At 45.8% G+C, this 14,495-nt stretch overlaps 1 protein-coding gene across 1 annotated transcript in view; it reads left to right on the top strand.

Moving 5' to 3' along the window:
* The first annotated feature begins 12,960 nt into the window (after window positions 1–12,960).
* LOC143828551 (uncharacterized) overlaps window positions 12,961–14,495 on the top strand; it is a 188,354-nt gene continuing 186,819 nt past the window's right edge. Inside the window, exon 1 of the mRNA XM_077318889.1 lies at window positions 12,961–13,083. Coding sequence (XP_077175004.1) covers window positions 12,961–13,083 — 123 coding nt within the window. The remainder of the gene's footprint in view (window positions 13,084–14,495) is intronic.

Raw genomic sequence — 14,495 nt, 5'->3', positions numbered from 1 at the left:
GTATTTCTAGGGGTCTGCTGAACCCTAGAGGCAGGATTTCAGACAGAGGGCCCCTTGAGACTATGCAGGAAATGAGAAGAACTCTCCATAGCAGGGGCAGAGGCTCATGGGAATTGTAGTTCATGGACATCTTTGTCCACATCTTTGTCCACCCCTGCTTCATAGGCTCTACTCTCCATACAGCAGAGGTCCATAATCAGCCCAGTTCAACACATTCAGTACAATATTTCTGAGCATGTATTTTTAACTCCCACTGACCTTCCATTGAAGATACACCTAATGTTAGCTTTGTGAATAGTTCGATGTATACAAGTTGTGATAAGATCATGGTTATATTTCACACATCATCCAAGTTAGCCTAAAGGCGCGAATAAATTCCTTTTAGTATCCCTCAGGGTTCCCCCCCCCCCTTTTGCAACTATTATTCAAGCGAAACATCTACATAGCATGCTGGCGATGACCTCTGGCTTTCTGTAGTTGAGAACACAGCAGTTTACATAGCCAGTTCTTAATGAAATGGAAAGCATTTGGGATTTGGTAGGATCATTTTAAAGCTTTTGCTTGGGAAAGAAAGCCCAACAGCCCACAAACGTCCCTCGTGGCTTTGCAAATGCTTATTTTTACAATTTTATGGTGCCTGCCATCTGGGACGCTATCAGCATATGGTACAGTTATTAGCTTAGCTTCACAGCTGCCTTGTGTGCTAACCTTCTCGGTGATTAAAAAAGGCAACAATATCTGGTATGGAGATCCTGTTCAGCCATTTTAGCCACAACATCACAAACAATGCCATGCGCCACTGAATGTTTGTCTGGAGAGCATTCATGGAGATGACAGCAAACTCCAACATTCCCTCCCTCCCTTCCTTCCTTCCTAATAGAGACCCAAAGCAGTGTACAGCAGTGGTCCCCAACCTTTTTTAGGCTGGGGACCGGCAGGGCATTGGGCCGCGGCCGCAGGGACCGCGCCCGCGCGGGCCACGCCCACGCTTCGGGCCGCGCCCGCGGCCGCGCCCGCGGATCGGGCCGCGCCCGGCCGCGCCCGCCGGCCGCACCCGCGAGCCGCGCCCGGCCGCGCCCGCCGGCCGCACCCGCGAGCCGCGCCCGGCCGCGCCCGCTGATCAGGCCGCACTCGCGGGCCGCGCCCGTGGATCGGGCCGCGCCGGCGCGGCCTGCACGGGCGCGGCCCGGACCTGATTCCTTCTCCCCGCCCTCCCGCAGTAAGTAGCTTCCCGGGCCGCAGGCTTGCGGCCTGGGAAGTTTTTTACTGCGGGGGTGGGGGGGCGGGGAGAGGGAGCCGCGGCCCGGCGCCATGGCCTTTGCGGCCCGGCGCCGGGCCGCGGCCCGCAGGTTGGGGACCACTGGTGTACAGCATTGTTAATCATGCCTTCATTTGCTCCTCGCAACAACCCTACAAGGTGGGGTTGTCAGGCTAGGTTGACAAAGAATGGCCTATTCTGCACACAATAGATAATGCATTTTCAATGCCCTTTAGAAGTAGATTTTCCTGTTCTGCACAGGAAAATCCAGCTGCCAAAGCACATTGAAAGTGCATTATGTGTGCAGAATGGGGCAATGACTGGCCCAGGCAATCCATGGCAGAGTGAGGATTTGGAGTGGCGTCTCCCAGAAGTCTGGCACTCTAACCACTACACACTACACACACTGCCACTTCCAACTGAAACCTGTTTGGAATCAAATTAACTGTTGTCATGTCCCTTTGAGACCTTCAGTTTGGGGATGGTGCTGAGAACTACTTCTTAGGGAAACCTATACCTCAATATAACTGTAGTTCCTGGATTTCTTTCACTAAAAACTCATGCACTAATGATTCTCATTGCACACAGGGTTGGCAATGCATAGCTGCTTGGCTAGCCTCCCCAAAGGGATCTCCTAATAAGGGTGCTTACAGAGCCAGCGTGGTGTAGTGGTTAAGAGCACCAGCTTCTAACCTGGCAAGCCAGATTTGATTCCCCACTCCTCCCCCACATGCAAGCAGCTGGGTGACCTTGGGCTCGCCCCAGCACTGATAAGGCTCTTCTGACTGAGCAGTAATATCAGGGCTCCCTCAGGCCCACCCACCTCACAGGGTGTCTATTGTGGGGGGAGGAAGGGAAGGTAAACTGCTTTGAGACTCCTTCTGGTAGAGAAAAGTGGCATATAAGAACCAACTCTTCTTCCTACAGAGTAGCAGAGATTGGTGGACAGGTGGAGTAACATCTTTACACTAGGTTACTTGTCTCACACAGCTTCATTGCACACATGAAGAAGAAGAAGAAGAAGAAGAAGAAGAAGAAGAAGAAGAAGAAGAAGAAGAAGAAGAAGAAGAGTTGGTTCTTATATGCTGCTTTTCCCTACCTGAAGGAGGCTCAAAGCGGCTTACAGTCGCCTTCCCTTTCCTCTCCCCACAACAGACACATTGTGAAGTAGGTGAGGCTGAGAGAGCCCTGATATCACTGCTCGGTCAGAACAGTTTTATCAGTGCCGTGGGGAGCCCAAGGTCACCCAGCTGGCTGCATGTGGGGGAGCGCAGAATCGAACCTGGCATGCCAGATTAGAAGTCCGTACTCCTAACCACTACACCAAACTGAACTTAAGAAACTGTCTTATGCAGAATCGGATCATTGGTCTACCAGGATCAATGCTGTTTGCTCTCATTGATAGCAGCTCTCCGGGGTCTCAGGTAGAAGACGTTCATAGCACTGCCTATCTGACCCTTTTCAACAGGAGATTCTGGGGACGGAACCTGGAACCTCTGCATGCCAAGCAAAAGCCGTCCCCTTGAGTAGGCCCTCCCCCTGTTAGCACAATTCAGGCTCTGTCTTTCTGTGGATATGAATATTTACAGAATTTAAATTTAAATCTGGGTTAGGTGCTTAGAAGGCCAACCGAGAATAGCCCTCTAAAACCCTACTAATGCATAGCATATCAAATACTGTCTCTATAGTGTGGACCTCTAGCTATGAACATGTTGTATTTCTGACTCTGAATATTTTGACAAGGATACATTTGCTATAATAAACCCTGGCTTCAATTGGGGGGGAAAAACTACAACAGAAACTCTCAGAGCTGAGAAATTGCTTTTTTGTGCTGATGCGTGTTTTTTGTTTAAGGAAACTAACCAATCACAAGTCATTTGACTCCTTTGCATACTGTTCTCGGTACGAGTTATGTTGAACGGCACCAAATGAAACAACTCTTAACATAATCATGGGGGAAAGCTTGTTGCTTATAATAAGGTTTCAAAATAAAGCTATTATTATTGCTCAGTCCTTGAAAATGTATGAGAACAGCTGATGTCAACCATTTACTGCATTAGCTCTGTTCATATTTCAGAAATATTGCTGGATTAGCCTGTGTGTGGGTGCATGTTTTGGCTCTGTTTTTTTTAACTCCAGGAAAATCAAATGCAGAATCTTTTTCTTTGCATTGACTGTGAATATATATGCATCAAATCAACAGTCATGGGAAACCTTTAACCTTTGGTCATCTCCAAAATGGACAACTAGACCAAGTATGAATTAGCTTTGGTCTGTCTTGCTGAGTGCCCAGTTTCTCATTTGCAAAACAGCCTGTTGAGAGCCAGCTTGGTGCAGAGGTTAAGAGTGACGGCCTCTCATCTTGAGAACCAGGTTTGTTTCCCCACATGCAGCCAGTTGGATGACCTTGGACCAGTTACAGTTCTCTCAAAGCTCTCCTGGGCTCACCTACCTCTCTGGATATCTGTTGTGGGGAGAGGAAGGGTAGGCAATTGTAGACTGCTTAGAAACTCCTTCAGGTAGTAAAAACCGGGTTACAAAAATGAGCTTTTCTCCTACTACTTCTTTATGTTTCCTGCTTATTTTCATGGGCTGATTCCCACTTGGACCCAACAGACATATTCAAAATTAAAAGCTTCTGCTAGGGGCTATTGATACAGGTTTGAAGTCTTGTGATTGTGAAGGACCTATCTAAAGGGTGGCCTTGACTACAGGAAGGTGGACCTGATCTTATGCTGAAAGAATGGTAATCTTTCTTAAATAAATCTCCCATATGTCCCCATGTGCCCATTTATTGGCTCTCACCCCATTATCTTAATCCACCTGGTCTCAATCAAGCTCATGGCTCCTCCATTGTAGCTCCAACTCTGTAGACTGGGCTCCGGGAAGAGATGAAGGGGTACCGTATTTAAAATTTTTAGAAGGCACGACAAATCTGTTTTTATCAGCCAGGGCGTTTAACAGAGTGCAAGAGGCAAGTATCTCTTAGGGAGACAGGATCTGTTTGGAGATTTATTGTGTTAGTTTGAAATGGTGCTATTTTAAATTGTGATGTTTAGGCTGCGGGGTGGTAGATTTGCTGTCCAGGAGGAATGCCTCTTCGCCCCCACTTGTGCTCTACTTTGAAAGGGCTGAGTCTTCAGTGCTCTCTCCACCAAGGGGAACCAATCTTGCCAGCGCTGTCCCTAGAATTTCTCACTCCTTGGAGAAGTGGGGAGCATGTGCCGATATTGTGTATTTAAAGGGCTCTTGGGGTACCATCTGCCTGTGCTCCCACAACACAGGCAGAGCAATTTTTTCTTTTGGGGAAGGGACTGACTGTAGACAAGGCCTAACTCTGCCTCTCCCGGAGGTTTTCTCTCCCAAACTGTCCCTCTTCACCTACTTGTCCCTTTGCAGGGTTTTTGACTCATGCTTATCATAGAAATACGGGTTCTGAACATTGGCACATTGGCAGGGAGAACAGGCAAGGGAAGGATTATGAAGAAGAAGAGCTGGTCTTTTGTACCCTGCTTTTTATGGCCCAAAATGGCTTACCATCGCCTTCCCTTCCTCTCCCCACAACAGACAGCCTGTAAGGTAGGCGGGGCTGAGAGAGCTCTGAGAGAACTGTGACTGGTCCAAGGTCACCCAGCTGGCTGCATGCAGAGGAAGAGTGGGGAATCAACCCTACTTCTACTCTGTCCAAATCTAAGTCAATGTTAGTAATCTAAAACAGGCTTTCTTAACCAGGGTTTCATGAAACCCTGGGGTTTCTTGATGGCCCTGGAAGGGTTTCCTGAATGGGTGGGAGTTAATTATTTATATATATATATATTTAATTTGTTATATATTTTTAATTTATTTTTAATATATATTTTTTAATTTGTCAACCCTCCCTACCCGGTTGAGAAAGGCTGATCTAAAGAGAGACACGGGGGGTGGGGTGGGGGTGGAAGGAAGTAAAACATACAAACCTGTTCTGGTGAATGAAGACCAGTAAGGTTCATTGTGAAGAGAGTGAGACGGGGGGACCAGTGCAGTGTCACATTCCTACTTTATGCTTCCACATTGGGGATTGGGGCAAATGAATGGAACAAACTGCTGGAGTACCTGGACCTCTCTTTATACCTTCCAAGTGTTGTGATAACAGAGGAATCATAGAATCCTAGAGTTGGAAGGGGATCTCCAGGAGTATCTAGTCTGCACAATGCAGGAACTCATAACTACCTGCCCACCCACAGTGACCCTAATTTCATGCCCAAGTAACCCCTCCAACAAAAATCTCCAGGATCTAGCCTGGTCTGGAGGACATTAAGATGCTTCTCGGAATGGACTGGATGGAAGCCAAAAGTTTCAAACTTTATGAATGGAACAGTGAAATGTATTGGTGTAGTGGGAGAATAACTCTTAAGGAGGGGAAACTGGGGATGCCGATGTCATCTTTGATGAGATATACAGTGCAAATAAGACAACAAACCAAGGTATAAGGGCACCATTTGGCTAGATAGAATTGGGGGGGGGGCAGCAAACAGGAATTATAATATCAAGCTAGGAAACTGGTGTATTTGTGTGTTACCTCTAAATCTCAGGCAGAACCTGTAGTGTGTTTATATAGTGCAAAAATCAATGAAGTAAGACACTGCTATTACCTTTAGAAGGGGGAAAGGGTTGAATGAATGCAGGGGAATCAATGGGGTTCCTAGGCAGATTGGGTTCCCCCCCCCCTTTGCTGTCAGGGTCTGATAAACCAGAAATCAGCATAGGACTACCCCAGGAACAGAAGTTCTGCTTGAAGTTCTGTCAGTCTGCTGGTGTTCTCTTACAGACCTATCCTAATGGCCATCCACATTAAAGAATAATTCACAAAAATAAAGAATGTCATTTCTTTCATGTTGGTTTTATTCAGCAGGGCTTCTGCCAAAACGGTTTCTGGGTAATACTGGTTTTCAGTAGATAATCCTTCCTCAGTAGCAAGTTCTGACTGAAAATGTATATTACCTGGAAACCATTTTGGCAGAAGTCCTGCTGAATAAAACACACATAAAAGAAAGGACATTGTTTTTGTGAACTATTCTTTAATGTGGATAGGACAGGTCTTTTTCTTCTCTTGGTACTAATATAGACCGTCCTACTTTGTTCTTGCGGTGTTCTCTTACAATCGCAAATTGGAATCACAGCAGATGGAGAAAGCTATCAATGCAGCTCAAATGACTCATCTCTGGAAACTTCTCGAAGAGCATATTGATCATGGAGAAATGTCAGTATGATGTTAAACTCACTGACCAGATCTAAGAAGGGACTTGGAACAGCAGTGAATTGCACATTTATATTTGCTATATTGGTAGTCAATGAGACTCAAGGTGGATTACAGAATGCAGGCTGATACAATGAACAGTGCAGTCCCGTAGAAAGTTAGCTTCAAGGTCTTAGAAGACTCTGTTCAGGGTTGCGCTCTAAGTAAACCTACTAGCCCAGCAAAACACTTTGAAACAACTCCTTCCACAGTGAATCTCTTACATCAGCTCCCCCTCCCTGTGACCATTCTACACACCCTAACCTCAGTATGCAAAGTATTCTGGGAACAGAAAGTCTAATTTTGAAGACAAAAATTAAAAAAAAAATCCTCCTACTGCAGTGCTGGAGGCATGGATTTCAAAGTTGCAGAAAGCTACGTTAACAAGTTTGACAGCGGACATAATATTTGTATTCCAGGAACTTCAAAAAGCAATCTGGAGTACCCGTTTGGTATTGTTGTATAAATTGGTGTCGTGAGATAATGCCCTACAGCAACTCTGCATAATTAACATTGGCCATCTTCTGGGGACGGCAGTAAGTAATTTATCTGAAAACTATACCTGCTGAAGAAGAAGGGGAAGAGGCACCGGGGCGGGGGGGGGGGGCGCTCCTGGCCACCCGTAATCCAGGGTAATTGCCCTAGACCCCGCACTGCAGGAGCCCCTGGGGGACCCCTAATGGCTCCAATTGTCTTGCAGCACCACTTGCTGTTCTGCTTTGGGAAGGATGCTGGATGTCAGTTAAGTCACAGTACAGGTCGGTAATAAGCAGCTCTTGCCCTGTATAGATGAGGCTGGAAGGGCCAAAGTTTTACAACTGAGAAGCTGCACCAGCACAGCCACCATGGATTCTGTGTGCTGCCAGTTCAGCTTCCCTCCCTCTTCTCTGGGTCAGCCTCACTTAGAGACATGGAAGAAGCCCCAAGAAACTGGGCAATTTGCAAACTCCACAGAATTGCCATTTTCTCTTTTCACAGGCTCTGCCAAGTTTCAGCCCTGGACAGTCTGGGTTTTGCCCTCAGCAGTGGCTGAGGTAGTTTTTACAAAGTAGTTTTTACAAATGTCTTTTACAAACTACTTATCTATATATTCCAGACTTAAATATGGCTGCTGCACCAAAAGAGAAGTGTAGGCAATATAGTGTGTTTTGAAATTGCTGTAGACCTAACACCAGGAAAGAGGTGTGTGTTTGTATGTGTATATGTGTGTGTGTATATGTGTGTGTGTGGTGGGGGGGAGCACTAAGGATGTGGCCTGGGGGCCAAGGGAGCAACAGCCATTGGGAACCATTGGGCTAGAGCAAGGCAGAGGAGTGCCCCCCCACGAGTAATGGCTATCCTGGCCCCCTGTCTTAGGGGAAGCATTAGCTGCTTCACTGTTAACCCTTTCTTGCTGTCTAGGAGACTGTCTCCTTTTGTTTTGGCGCTGTCACTTGTAATATGACTGAGCTGAGGAAGACTTGCAAAACTGGCTCATATCCAGTTCTTACGCACCGTTTTATGATGAAGTGAAAATATCTTTCAGCTTACCCTGATTTGTGATGTGAAGATGTACCGTTTCTTCGAGATTACATGAATGACTGAAATACGATTGAAGTCAGCTTTATTGGGGTGCATGTGTGACTGCTGGGCCCCACGGTTTTCTCCTTTGATTATTGCATCATCCTGTGTGACTTCATGCTGTGTGATTCCTTCCAGCAGCTTTGATATAAATAATCTTCGGCGTGCGGAAGACGCTGCTCTTCTATCAGAAACCAAAGAAGGCTTGGGATAGCTGATTTAAAAAATCTGTGAAGAAAGCAAAAAAAGTTCAGCCGGTCCTTAAACGTTAAAAAGACAAAAAATAACGGCCGCTGTAAGAAACAGACATGTCACGGTAACAATTGATGATGAAGCAACTGAATGCGTTCAAGAATTCATTTTTCTTGGATCACAAATTGATAAGAGTGGTGATTGTAGTATGGAAATAAAACACCAAGTTGCTCTAAATCACTCCTCAATGACAAGTTTGAACCAAGCATGAATGAATGAATGAGACAGACTACCAAATATAGATTAGTCCAATCTACCATATTTCCAATAGCCACTAATGGCTATGAAACTTGGACGATGAAAAAATCAGGCAAGAGAAGAATCGATTTGTTTGAATTCGGGTGCTGGAGAAGGCTTCTGCGGATACCATGGACAGCAAAAATCATGAGCAAGGAAATACACGAATGCATAAATAAAGCCTGATATATCACTGGAAGGCAAAATCACGAAACACCAACTCATTTACTTTGGCCATCTCATGGGATCCAACACAATGGAGAGAGCAGTTATGCTAAGACCAGTCAGTGGTAAAAGGAAACCAGGTTGACAAAGGGCATGATGGTCAGACGCTATCAAAATGAACACTGGCCAGAGCATCATGCAGCTAAAAGAAGTAGTGCAAGAGCAAAAGATGTGGCGACACCTGTGCCATAGGATCACCAAGAATCGGACACGACTGAATGGCTAACTTCATCATCATCAGTTTTGATTACCCTTCTGTTGTGCCCAGCAGCAGAACTCGGACCTCAGAAGTAGAAATAGAGTGGGAAGAAGCATTTCTGCCTGAGCTGGAAAAATTCTCTTGGTTACATTTCATTCTAAAAGTAAATTAATGCTGAAACCTAAAACTAGTATAATCCCAGGACATGGTTGACAGGAAGCTCCCAACTCTTGCTGCCTCACAATACATCAGAGGGTTAAAAAAAATTAAGGTGAATATTGCCATTGCATTGACAGTGTAACATCATTTCTGGGGCAAACTTGGAAATGATGTCACACAGCTCTAGCATTTAGTGAAAACTCTATGGCAAAACCATAAAGGCAACTTCCAGACAGCAACTGTGATCTGGTTTCTTGTCATCTCCAGCTCATCTCTGTTTGGGGCTAATTTGTCTGTATGCATGACCTGCCTTCCTTTACAGCTATGGTGTTCGTGGCCTCCTTCCCTTCTTTTTTCACACTTGAACTGCAGTGACGTATCACTGGGTCACTTAATCAGTTACCACCCCCCAAATCCACCATCAGTTCTTGCCCGGCCATTGATGGGTTAGCTGCTTTCCCACATTATGAGTTGTTGCATTGATTTGCCACACCACCCTTCCTTCCCTCTTTGAACTGCATACAGCAGCTAAAGAATTCGGCAGAGCTATGATCATGGCTGATTACAAAGTAATATTGATCAGGAAGTTTACAGCTTGGGTCCTTCAAAGCACCCTTACACTGTTTTGTTGTCCCATTTGTTTTGTTGTTTTGTTGTCCCATTTGTGAAAGGTTGGGATGGGGGTCATGAGAGATAAGGATGGAAGGTAGGGAGACACATCTCCTGCTGGAAGTGTGTCTCAAATGCCTGTTCATATCTCATTTTCATTGTCTTTGCATAATTTGTATGTAAACCTCTGGGAGTTTAAGGGCTGGTTTCTATCAGCTTTTCTGCTGTTGAAAGTGAGAGAAGGGAACCTCTTTGCACAGTCTGAGTGATTCTGGAGCTGTTGGCAAAAATCCAGACCCCAGAATCAATGCTTCCCCTTGCCACCAAGCTTATATTACCTAAAGAGGTCTTCAGCTGGGGGAAATTAGCTTTAAAACAGACAAAGTGATAAGGGGGTAACTGGGATTCTCCACCAATGTCTATGGGGATTTTGTCTTTAAGAGAAATCTTCAAATAAACCAGGCAGATGATCTACTGGAAGAAAATATTGTATTAAAATAGAAAATTTTAAAAAGGCATAATGTACATACAAACACACTGAAAAAAAACCATACAAGGCAAGCTAAATCAGGGAGGACAGTGGGAAAGGAGGGCAAAATGTGCCCTGTGGCCACCTGATGTATTAGCCACAAAACAGTAACTTGATGGGTTTTCCAGGAATTGACAATGATTTGGGAAAAGCTTGATGGATTTATATAGGTGTAAATGATGCTTGATGACCCTGTAAGTACTGGATGGGAAAAGCTACCAGCTTCGGTCAATAGTGTTAAGTGTTGACTAATTAGGGTAAATTGATGCAAGGAAGTGAGGCTAGATGTTGAAAATATTAGTCCATAGGTTCTTGAGAGACCCATTGCCCTAAATTATGCATCTCTCTTGGGTGGGGAGGAAGTTGTTAACTAGCTGACCATTCTTTCTCACACTTCTAAGCTACAGGTCCAAGTCTGTCTCTGGCTGACATCCATTTTATTTCATTTAGGGGCAACCAGTGTACTACACTAATGTCCTTGGTGGGGATATTCAAGGATGTTTATGGTATTCTAGTTATAAAATGCCCATTGGTGAGAGGAGGTGTCTGACTGCTAGCACTTATCCCCTGCTGGTGAGGACCAAGCAAGAAATGGTCTTCAGCCCATGGGAGGTGGACAAAGGCTGCCGTCACCACTAGAAACTAACTGTTGGAGACTTCAGTATATATGAGCAGCTGCCACTGTTGAGCTGGTTGCCCAGGACCGAGGATGACAGGCTATGTTCAACACTGCCACTGTCTTAGCAGCCCTTTCTATCAGGAGCATTGGCATGGGCGGTAGGGCCCCCTTCAGGCTGTGGGGGCCCCGGCGGCTGCTTCTGTTGCCCATTGGTTAAGGTTGCCACTGCCTCCAGACTGCCGAACAGGCCATGCTGGTAATTGTGGGACCTATTTCAACACAAGCTCTGTAGGCCAGGCTGCAATAGGCCAAGTTCAAGCAGTAAAGGTGATAGGTTCCAACCCTAAATGTTTCCATGAATGAATAAACAGAAGTATGGTCGGAGGTGTGCCATTCATAATGAATTCCTAGCTTAATGTGTTTTTCTGCCCTGTGTGCTGGAGTCCACGTGAAACCAATGCTTCCTCCAGCATGCCCAAGGACAGCGGCAGGTTTATGTCTTTGTTGGGCCCAAACTTGAGATGTTGTCAAGCTAGTGGGATCTCGGCAGCGCAAATGTAAAGGTCAGATCGTAAGCACTTGACAAGCTGGAGCCAGAGTGTCTTAAAATTATTTTTAGCTGGTTAACTCTAATGCAATCTCTGCTGAATTTATCTTGTGGGCTGGGATCCAGCAGAGTACGTGGTCCACTTCCAGCTGAGGTGGTTTATTATATGAGTAGCGGGGAAACAATTGGAAGAAGGGGTAGGAAGCATCCGACCCAGACCCATGGAAACAGTGAATCACAGGGCAAAACTATTTTTGGAGTATAACCATTCGACTTTGCAGGTTTGAATGGGAATTTAAAACAAAAAACAGCAACTGAGCATACATAGTTAGCAAATCTCTAGAACACAGTTGAGTTGTAACCATTCTCCCTGTTTGTTTATTTTCTTTATTATGGCGCAAATGAGTCTCTTCCAGGTAGTCAGAAATCTTCTTTCAAAAGAAGATTCATCTTCCTCCAGAGGAAAAGTCCTATCTTAGCAGAAGGAAAACCCAAATCTGTGCTTTCATTAGGGTGGCCTTTTGCTTGTGTGAGCCTATACAGTTTCCCATGAGCCAGTGTGGTGTGATGGTTAAGAGTGGCAGCTACTGAGCTGGCAACCTGGATTTGATTCCCTGCTAATATGCTGCCAGTTGAATGACCTTGGGCTAGTCACAGTCCTGATAGTTCTGTTCTTATGCAGAATTTCTGTCAAAGCTCTCTCAGCCTCACCTACCTCACAGGGTGCCTGTTGTGGGTAGAGAAGAAGAAGAGTTGGTTCTTATATGCCACTTTTCTCTACCTGAAGGAATCTCAAAGTGGCTTACAGTCACCTTCCCTTTCCTCTCCCGTCAACAGACCCCCTGTGAGGTGGGTGAGGCTGAGAGAGCCCTGATATTCCTGCTCGGCCAGAACAGTTTTATCAGTGCCATGGCGAGCCCAAGGTCACCCAGCTGGCTGCATGTGGGAGAGTGCAGAATCGAACCCGGCACGCCAGATTAGAAGTCCACACTCCTAACCACTAGACCAAACTGGCTCTTGGAAAGGGAAGGTGATTGTAAGCGACTTTGAGACTCCTTCGGGAAGTGAAAAGCGAGGTATAAAAACCAACTCTTCCTTCTTGTTCCTCGAAACCTGAAGAGCCTTCAGGGAGGGCGGTATATAAATGTGAATAAATAAATAAACAAATAAAATAAAGTCACTTCAGCCTGGTGGGTTTTGGTCAGGGCCATCCTTCCCCTCTCTTAACTTTCATTTTTTCCCACCAATAGACCTTTTTATCTGCAATGTTAATAGGGGCAAATTACTCACTTCAGTGTGTCCTTCTCCCCCCTTCCCCCCATCCCATTCATTTATTCACTGATAAAGCAGCTGCTATCGTTCTCCACCGGGTAACATCTTGAGGGTCTATTTCTGTCCATTGCCGGAGGCAACGCATGATGAGATGTCAGCATGTGTGAGCAGAGATAGTATGTCTTGTCATGTGCTGATAGGAGGGATGCTGCTGTAAAAATGATGGCCTTTGTCTTTATCACTGTCTCCGTCTTCCTTAACAAGCTGGGGCCCTGGTTGGTCACAAAGGGAACTGTCAGCCCTGGACGAAGGCCTTGGATGGCCTTTCATCTTCCCCGGCAGGTAGGATCTTTCATGTGACATCAGGAGAACAGAAACTCTAGATGGCCCCAGGGGGATATATGTGTGTAGGGTGGTGGTCTTGACTCAGGTCCTGGCTTCACATCCTTAGATTAGATTACCAAGCAGCAGAGGAGGGTGGGGGGAGGAACTAGGGGACACGTGGACTTTTTCAAAGGTGCTTTGATATGACGCAGAACATATTCGCAAAGGAAAGCGGCCACTAATCAATAGCATTTGGGTGCTCCTTTATTTGGAGGAGGAGGAGGAGGAAGAGGAGGAAGAGGAGGAGGAAGAGGAAGAAGAGTTGGTTCTTATGTGCCGCTTTTCTCTACCAGGAGTCTCAAAGCAGCTTACAGTTGCCTTCCCTTTCCTCTCCCCACCACAGATTAGTGCCAGGATCAGAAAGTAAATAAGTACTGTTATTGCAGCTCTGCTGATGATGAGGCTAATAGGCATCCATATGTTGGAGAACCCCCAAAGTGCTGTTGATGAATTTGTTTTGAAATCATTTTCTGTGCCTTGAACATGGTTACCACTAAATCACAAGTGTCAGGGAAAGACACCCTCTGAGGTGGGTGAGGCTGAGAGAGGCCTGATATTACTGAAGAAGAAGAGTTGGTTCTTACATGCCACTTTTCTCTACCCAACGAAATCTCAAAGCAGCTTATAGTCACCTTTCCTTTCCTCTCCCCACAACAGACACCCTGTGAGGTGGGTGAGGCTGAGAGAGCCCTGATATCACTGCTTGGTCAGAACAGTTTTATTAGTGCTGTGGCGAGCCCAAGGTCACCCAGCTGGCTGCATGTGGGGGAGTAGAGAAGCAAGCCCAGCTTGCCAGATTAGAAGTCTGCACTCCTAACCACAACACCAAGCTGGCAAAAGCAAACCACTCTGCTTCTCACTTGAAGAAGTGTTGTTTTTATACCCCGCTTTCCAATGCTCGAAGGAATCTCAAAGACACCCTGTGAGGTAGGTGAAGCTAAGAGAACTCTGACAGAACTGACCTGTGAAAACAGCACTATCAGGACTGTGATGACCTCAAGGTCACCCAGTGGTCTGCAAGTGGAGGGGCAAGGAATCAAACCCGGCTCATCAGATTAGAAGCTGCTGCTCCTAACCACACTGGGAGTGTTATTCCAAACAAGAGATAAATTAATTAGTGCCAGGGTCAGAAAGTGAATAAGTACTGTTATTGCAGCTCTGGTGATGATGAGGCTAATAGGCATCCATATGTTGGAGAACCCCCCAAAGTGCTGTTGATGAATTTGTTTTGAAATCATCTTCTGTGCCTTGAACATGGATACCACTAAATCACAAGTGTCAGGAAAAGACTTGGTGCTGTTAACACATCTTAGCTCTTTGAAATCTTGAACAAAGGAAGCACTTCCTTGCCGAAGGCCTAAAGGAAATTG

The sequence above is a fragment of the Paroedura picta genome, chromosome 2, assembly GCF_049243985.1.
Source record: "Paroedura picta isolate Pp20150507F chromosome 2, Ppicta_v3.0, whole genome shotgun sequence".
Taxonomy (NCBI): domain Eukaryota; kingdom Metazoa; phylum Chordata; class Lepidosauria; order Squamata; family Gekkonidae; genus Paroedura; species Paroedura picta.
This window is presented reverse-complemented; position numbering and strand designations above follow the sequence as displayed.